Source organism: Etheostoma spectabile, chromosome 14 (genome assembly GCF_008692095.1).
Source record: "Etheostoma spectabile isolate EspeVRDwgs_2016 chromosome 14, UIUC_Espe_1.0, whole genome shotgun sequence".
NCBI lineage: Eukaryota > Metazoa > Chordata > Actinopteri > Perciformes > Percidae > Etheostoma > Etheostoma spectabile.
The window spans coordinates 7,703,941-7,711,955 of record NC_045746.1 but is presented as its reverse complement, the minus strand read 5'-3'; the positions used below and the strand labels follow the sequence as shown (position 1 = coordinate 7,711,955).

Sequence of the window (8,015 nt, the reverse complement as noted above, 5' to 3'; positions counted from 1 at the left end):
CTTTAATACTACACTGGTTACGGAAAATGAGAATAATGTTGCTCATCTGGCGATGGCAATATGCTTTCCTACGCTGTGACTAGAGTATGTAAATGAAACATGAATTAAGTACTTATGTAGTGGCTAATTAGCTAGCTAGCTTACTGGGGTATCAGTTTTTCAGTCTAGCACCAACCACAGTGCAGAAAGAGAGAGGTTTATGGTCTTTAAGTTAAGTTTTATAGTATAGGAAATACTTTCATTAGTTAATTTTGTAATGTTAGGCATGGAGATCAAACTGTCCATTGCAAACACTCATCACACTCTAGTTTTGATGTGCAATGAGGGATTATAATAATAATAATAATAATTGAGGTCACAAGCCCAGTTTTGCAGCCTTAATGTCAACGCTACCGTTTAGAATGTGTCACAGTTCAAGAAATTGTGGACCCAAATGTAGAGAACAGGCAGGCAGGAGAAGTAGAGAAGAAGAGTAGGACAAAGGGAGTCCTGAGAAGGGTCGGTCAGAAAAAAAAAAACGAGGAAAAAAGATGAACAGGAACCGAGGAAATAAGCAGAACAGGCAGGGAAACACACAGCACACTGACGCAGGGACATGCTACACACTCACCGGAAGTAACGCAGTACGATCGGACACAGGACAAGACTAAATACAGAGGGTGACGAGGAAACAAGGGGCAGGTGACACACGGGCTGGGGAACAGGTGAGAAACATCAGGCAATCACAAGGGCGGCAAAACACAGGAAGTAAAACTAGACAAACCAGCACAGAAAACCAGACTATCACAATAAAACAGGAAACAGAACATAATACAAAACAAGACCAAAAATACCACAATTACAAAGAGACAAGACATTGAACCAAAATACAGAACAGAATAGAACAAAAAAAAGCAAAATACCGAACAGAATTTGACATTTCATAATGACATGAATTACATATGTTGGGTTATTTAGTCGGATTCAGATTTTATTTTTTTGACTTAACATATTCAAATGCAAAAAAATCCAACATTTCAATGAAGTTACCACCTTCACTTTGACAGTGATCCCGCACGTTATTTCTAACTGTTTCACTTTCCTTGTGATAACAAAACAGGTCGGCACAGACCAGGGGATGGGTGAGATCCTGAGGAAGATGGGTGTAGCTGACGGCGAGGGCATCTCTTTCAAGAACTTCTGGAACTTAATCCAGTCAGTAGCCACCTCACAGCACAGCCTCCTCAGCAGCCAGATGGGCTCCTCATGCAAATGCATCCTCCTGTGAAGAGCCGGCCCTCAGCCCAACACAGCTCTGAGTTTCACTAAACAGAGTATTAATATGCACACCACTGTCCTAATCAGGTGTCGGACAGAATACAAAGGTACAAAGTCTGCACACAGCAAGCTGTTCCCACCATTTCTGACTAAAACATGACAGCTTGAAAATTGCTGTGATCTCTTTTCCACACCGCCCTTCTGCCAGTATACTTCTGCCAGTATACAGTATAAATAATCTATTCATCTCCATACTTAGTACCAGATAACATCTATTTGGAGCCATTTAGTGATGATAAATAACGTAATTGCAGTGTGTTATTTTATTTGACTTTTTATTTTATTTTATTTTATTTCATCATGTGCTACTGCACATGTTAATTTTGACTTAGGTTCCTATAACTGTGTAAGATAATAGATTTTGGCATTAGTGACAGAAAGTTGGCTGTCCCTCTCTGTTATATGAGCATCTCAACATTTCCCCCCAGATTGAACTATAGAGAGAAAAAAAAAACGCAGCGTCAGCATCAAACTGACCACATGCATCAGTATGCTTGGAACGCACTAGCTCACATGACACATCATCCATATAAACGCACCGGTATGCTTCAAAAGAAGTGCTTGTTGGATCGTCTAAGAATGTCTGAAACCCCCTCTGTCGTCATCCTCATCGTCCTTTAATCCAGGCGAGCTTTGGAGTGGCGAAATTCGGAACACCTACCAACACTTGTTGTTGTACAAACAAATACGTTGATGCATGTTGAACCCTTCAGACACTATTACACAATCCAGGCCCTAACACTCATTTTTGATTTAACTGGTGCAAAAGGTGCCGGGCATTATCAGTCATAGTCATTAACATTTCCCTCGTTTGCGCCAGTTTTTCCCCATGTATAGTAGTGACCCATGGTGCATTCAAATGGCTCGTGTTTACTACACCAATAATAAAAGAATGAATGGCCCACTTTTGTGGTATTCACAGCTTCATGGATACTTTTCCTAATAGCTCAAAGTGGAGTGTTGAGAATGGCGTACTCCATCAAATGTAAGGATGGCCTTCGAATGGAGAAGATCGAACATCATTGACCATTTTACAAAAGACAACAAGAACCAGTTCTCATGTTCATCTCACTCGTAAGCCACATAAATGTATATAGTTTCTATACAGTGGAATGGTGTAGTCAACTTTGCATGTCAAAAATGTACCGTTTTAAGCACATCAGTATGAGAGCGTTTAACATCAAACCAAGTTACAGTAATTCTTAGGAGAAATTAGTTTACCTTTCAAAAGATTTGCAATTTGTTTCTTCCTTTGCAAAGAACAAACTAACTGCGTTAGCAATGAGTTCACCGGTCATCATAACAAAAGTCTACTTTGGATTATTTCTAAATGTCAGTATGTTTGAATTTGTAATCATGTGGTGTAACACCTCTTATTGTGTGCCTTATAGTCCCTTTATAAGTTTCTACCAGTAATGCGTTACCCTCTGTGATCCTGCATGTTCTTTGTATTTATATTTTGGAATTCTCTGTATTCTGACCTATGTGACACCATAAGAAAAATGATATAATAAACATACAAAGAAATCTACAGTACTGCAATTTGTTATTGTTTAATCATTTATTGATTTAAAAAGCAATAAAAGCATCTCAAACTGTTTAACCCTTGTGTTGTCCTCCCGGGTCAAAAACTGACAAACATTTGACAATTTTTACACCACCTTACTACCACTAACTAGTTTTACACCACTTTTTTGAATTCATGGTCAATAACCCTCATTTATATAGAATTATAACTACTATTTGAGTTAAAAAAGCAGAAATTATGAATTATTTTGACTACTGGTTAAGATCAGAGGAACGTACAGATGAGTTTCGTCCAATGAAAGTGATCAGTTATATTTGCATAGAGCGTTGTGTGGAATCCAATCCATTTATGTGGTAATTTGGTTAAAAAGAACCCCATATTTCAGATATAGACATTTTTTAAAGGGGTCAAATTGTACCAGAGGACAATCGGAGGGAAGTAGTATATATTGAAAACAATTATGCTCCATTGATGTGTGGCTGTGCCAGCGAGCTGAAGCAGTAGAAGTAGACTATGCAGCACTTTATTGCAGTATCAAATCCCTATCTGGAAGAAGACAACATCTGTGTCAGACTTTTTTGCATAGAATACTAGAGCCAACTATGCAACGAAAACACAATGAGATGAGCTACTGTAATCACAAATTATGGATTTAAATGATCATGTAAAGCGGGAGTACATCCTCTCTTGAGTTTCTTTCCCTCAGGTGTACCTCGAAAGAATTCTAGATAAGATGAGAACACATACGTATTCAGGACTTTGACCCTCCCAAAGATTGCCAGCTCCGTTTGCTCGTCATGGTCAACAGCAGTCATCATCTGCTTCGATTTGATGTACAAGGCGTTTTCCTTCGCAACAACTTCATCCAACCAAATCTGTACGTTCCGAGGTGCCATTTCATAGTTGTCAGCAGTGCAGCCATAGAATCCACGTCGCAGATGCTCAGGCCAGGGTTGGTTAGTATCCATGGGGTGGTCAACTCCGACAAAAGCTGTGCACAGGGGGCTGTCAGTCCCTCGTGAGCGGCCTACTTCACAACTTATGACACTCATGAGGAAAAGCGAGAAGGTCCTGAAATTACACACGGATACTGAAAACACTGCAGCCATGAAGTAACGGCCCCATCTTTCACAGTTGTAGTTACACTGCTGGAACTGGAATGTCTGGCGACAGAAGTCAATGAAGTGTGATGCTTTGAGACCCTGTCTCAGTTCCTGCATGGAGGACTCACCCACCTGGTCAATGAAATTCTGACGGAAATATTCAATTTCAGCTGGATTGCCAGGGCTCATGAACTTGCCCACCAGACTTACACTTAGATTTTTCCCATGTACTTTGTAAATGCATTCATTGAGAACATAGTAAAGGTCTGAAGAAATTTCCTCTTTGGCATTGTATCGTATCTCTACGAGTAGATCCTGAATGTTACTGATATGCCTAAAGACAATATTGGCTTCTTCTAGTCCTGTCTCCGTTAGCCAAATTGCTTTCAGGAGTCTTTTTTCTGGGACATAAATAGGAGCACGCCTTCTTTCAGTCTCTTCAAAGAATAAGCTCCATGTGAGCCCCTCCAGGCAATCAATAGAAGGGTACTTTTTGCGCAGCTCCATTGGAACAAACATTTGAGGGTGGCTTGGCCACTCCAATGTCTGCAGATACAAAACGTTTCCTTTGTAATCAGAAAACATTGGCCCTGCACAGCCGTGTTCCACTTTTGTAAGCAGGTCCCCTTTTTTGTCCAGTTCAGCAATGACTCTTCCGTTGGGGTCATGGGACCTCCAGACTCCGTCCGTTGTAGTCAGTATCTTTCCATCGGAACTAACAGACAGGAAGGAGTTGTATAGGTGTAGCTTTGTTTCAACGCCGAGAGACCGGAGATTTTGTAGCAGCTGCAACATAAATTGAAGGTAATTTCCAAGTTTGCAGCTGATGAGGCTGATGGTGCTAAGATGACCAAATATGCTTTCAGTTTTAAAGGTTGACACAAATTTGGCAAGTTCTTCTGGGCCGTAACCAGCTAGCTGGACTGTTCCATTGGTACCATTACTGCCATGGCCAACCAGCATGACATCATGATCATCTGTAGAAAAGAAATGGCTTCCTCTGAGAGTAAGTAGCGCCCCTTTCTGGTACCTCAGCAACGTTGATACATTGGGATGCCTCTCAAAGAGGTAGGTGGCCGCCTCAATCACTGCAGGGTCCTCTTCCATTATAACTATCGTCGTGTGGCTGTGTTTAGTATGACCTCCTTCCATAAAGGCCATATGTTGTTGGTTAAGCATCATTTTTGTCTCAAATGTGTTATCATAGCTGAATTTAAAATGGTCCGCCTGAGTCAAACACACTGGGAAGGCCTCCTTAATGGGACAAGAACTTCCAACACAAGAAGGTACCGTCTGATTATTGGAACACGGTGGTTGAAAAGCAGGATTCCAGCTATCAGTGATTCTCTGACACTGTGTCTTTAACATAGACAAATTCAGACGTTCTGTCAATGGCAAATCTACTCTTGTATTGATTGCACTTATTAGTTTGGACATGGTGTCACCGTGAGAATCAGTTAGTAACTTTCCAGCATCTCCAGGATCAGTGTGTTGGGGGTCAAACCTCGGAGGAATCCTCTGAAGATAGTCCCTGGAAATAGATAAGTGATGGTTGAATAATGAGCTGTAGTGCTACTCACTTGACAATGTCCTAATATCTGCCTGACGCCTGCCAGACGCTTGCCATGATGTGCCTCAAACCTGCATTCCATCAGCGCGGGGCAACTGCACTGTTTGCAAAAAAAAGTTGGCTTATATAGAAGTCTTTGACAAAATGATCCGAGTTTCTCACTTGATTTAGTACCTTGGTATCATTACTCTTCCAATGCTGAAATTAACATTTGAATGTAATTTTTTTAAATAAATAGGTTGGCTAACGTTAGCTTCTCTCCCTCTTCTCATGTCACGTCTGATGAACAATAAGTTACGGGAGTGAGAAACAAAAGGCATCGTGAGCTAACCGAGTAACGCTAGTACAGGGGGAGTGACAGGCTGGAAATCGGAAGAAGGATGGGAAATAGTTTTAACATGACTTTAAAATCGACATCCACCGAGCCAAAATTCAATTCAATTCAATTTTATTTATAGTATCTGATCATAGCAAGAGTTATCTCAAGTCACTTTACCGGAAGAGTAGGTCTAGACCACACTCTATAATATACAAAGACCCAACAATTCCAGTAATTCCCCAAAGAGCAAGCATTAAATAAATTAAGTGAGTAGTAGGGTAATTTTTCCCCCATATACTTCAATACAAGAGTGGGATCTCAAGTATCATGCATTCACTGTGAGACACATTGGGAGGGCTCCGCCCCTAACACAACTCACTCAAACCTTTGACAAAACTTGAGAACCTGGCAAACAGACTTCTTTTTGAAGCCAGTGGAGAATGCAGGTTTAAGGGACTTCCGCACTGGCTTTACTTTTCAGGCCTGAAGTTACCATCTGGGCTGGCTCCAATCATATTAATCAGTAGCAGTTAAGCAACATTCAAAGAAAATGGCCCTTATATTCAATTCAATTTGATATGTGCCTAATAAAGCTTTAGATAGTGTCCCCGCAATGCTAATGCAAAAATATTTGTATTCCCTTTGAGTTAAATTAGTTTTGACACTTTATATCAAAATCATTACACAATGTTACATTTTGCAGCTATTTCCCAATTGAGATAATCTAAATAATCATGTCAGTTGTTCTCTCATAAAAGCAGCAGTCTATTGCATCATGTGGTGTCTCACCTGTTTCTTAGATTAGAGCCAAAGGAAGTCCTCTTAACACTTAGATCTGTAATGAGAGAAAAAAAGCTAATAGATATTGTTTGACACTCGTTCCACTGGTTTTCAGGCAGTAAAATGCTGCTTGTCTGATGATTGGATTAACAATTAGTTCTGCCCGAATATGCTCCACTAAAGCTTTTTGGTGAAAACAGCCCAATGTGGTATGTCTACAGCTCACTTTAAATGTGAACATGGCACTTATAAGGAGAGACATTAAAATAGCAGCATATATTTTAAAACTAGAGCTTATTAAAAAGTGTAATGATCTTACCAGAATTTATTCCCACTGCCAAAGACAGCTGGACAATAATACAAAATCCCCAGGGATTCAACATGGTTACTCTGCAGAGCGGCACGAGTGAAGATCACTGTGAATTCACCAGGCAGAGGAGTTCAAGTCATATCTCATTCCAAATTTGGTTAGATAAGAATGAAAATGACTAAATGACGTTCGTGGCTGCACTGTTCATCTGTTAAAAATTACAAAACTGCAGGCTGGGAACATGTTTGTCAGACAGTCTACTTTATTGTGTAAAACAATTTTATTAGCATGCTTTCTTTCTGTTTTGACTGTGAGTGCAGGTGTGTCACTGAATATTAAAATGGCAAATCCAGCAGACTGCTCCAACATGCAATGCAATTCAATATGTCATCAAGAAAGAGGGACAGATCTGGAAAAAAAAGTCAATAAAATGGAATCAAGACTGGTCTGACAGCATCAACAGAAAAAGAACAACATAAGCTTAATAAGAGTGTAATCTGTTGCAGGACATTTTAAATGCATTACATTGTACCCTATAAGAAAATGAGGTAGAGATAGAGTGACCCTGCCCGGAGGAAGCCCGGGGCCCCCATCTGGCCCTGGCTCCAGATGGAGGCCCCGGGCTTCAAGAGGAGCTTGAAGTAGAGCCGCTGCTCCTTTGTGCCGAAAGGAGCCAGTTGAAGTGGTTCGGGCATCTGGTAAGGATGCCTCCTGGGCGCCTCCCTCGGGAGGTGTTCCAGGCACGTCCAGCTGGGAGGAGGCCTCGGGGAAGACCCAGGACTAGGTGGAGGGATTATATCTCCACCCTGGCCTGGGAACGCCTCCGGATCCCCCAGTCGGAGCTGGTAATAAGATAATATACAGTATAAGACTTAAGACAGAAGACATAAGACAGAACTGTTGTTATACATACACTGCTTTGAATGGCCCTAAGGGGCTTGAGCGACACATTAAGAGATTAAAGGAGAATTCCGGTTGATTTCAACACGTAGCTCTGTTTTTTGGAAATTTGGACTGCTGTTAGTGGCAAGAAAATCAAAAACAATCGGTGTTGTCTACACCGTGTTATCCTCCTGTTAGAGTTAGCA

General features: G+C 40.9%; 2 protein-coding genes across 3 annotated transcripts in view; one reads left to right on the top strand and one right to left on the bottom strand.

The window, feature by feature from the left end:
* Positions 1-2,853, top strand: part of s100v2 (S100 calcium binding protein V2) — an 8,095-nt gene extending 5,242 nt beyond the window's left edge. The window contains exons 3-4 of one of the 2 annotated variants that reach the window (XR_004335056.1): positions 1,100-1,485; positions 1,826-2,853. Coding sequence is in view for 1 of the 2 variants with exons in the window: in XM_032536283.1 (XP_032392174.1) it covers positions 1,100-1,267 (168 nt within the window). In the remaining variant the exon portion in view is untranslated. Of the gene's footprint in view, positions 1-1,099 lie in introns of both variants that reach the window. The other variant, XM_032536283.1, reaches the window with a different exon arrangement.
* Positions 2,854-3,387: 534 nt separating this feature from the next.
* Positions 3,388-7,067, bottom strand: LOC116701992 (uncharacterized). The gene is made up of 4 exons (XM_032536060.1): positions 6,937-7,067; positions 6,627-6,672; positions 3,593-5,479; positions 3,388-3,391 (listed from the first exon to the last, which is right to left on the bottom strand). Exons 1-4 carry the CDS (start codon positions 6,998-7,000, stop codon positions 3,388-3,390), a joined length of 2,001 nt encoding a protein of 666 aa, XP_032391951.1. The 5' UTR covers positions 7,001-7,067.
* Positions 7,068-8,015: the final 948 nt, after the last annotated feature.

Bases quoted from the DNA above. Each gene is read 5' to 3' on its own strand.
- LOC116701992 (XM_032536060.1), bottom strand. From the start codon at position 7,000: ATGTTGAATCCCTGGGGATTTTGTATTATTGTCCAGCTGTCTTTGGCA. The intron at 6,673-6,936 runs GTAAGATCATTA...CTCTCATTACAG, and splicing joins GGCAGTGGGAATAAATTCTG to ATCTAAGTGTTAAGAGGACT. The intron at 5,480-6,626 runs GTGAGACACCAC...ATCTATTTCCAG, and splicing joins GGCTCTAATCTAAGAAACAG to GGACTATCTTCAGAGGATTC.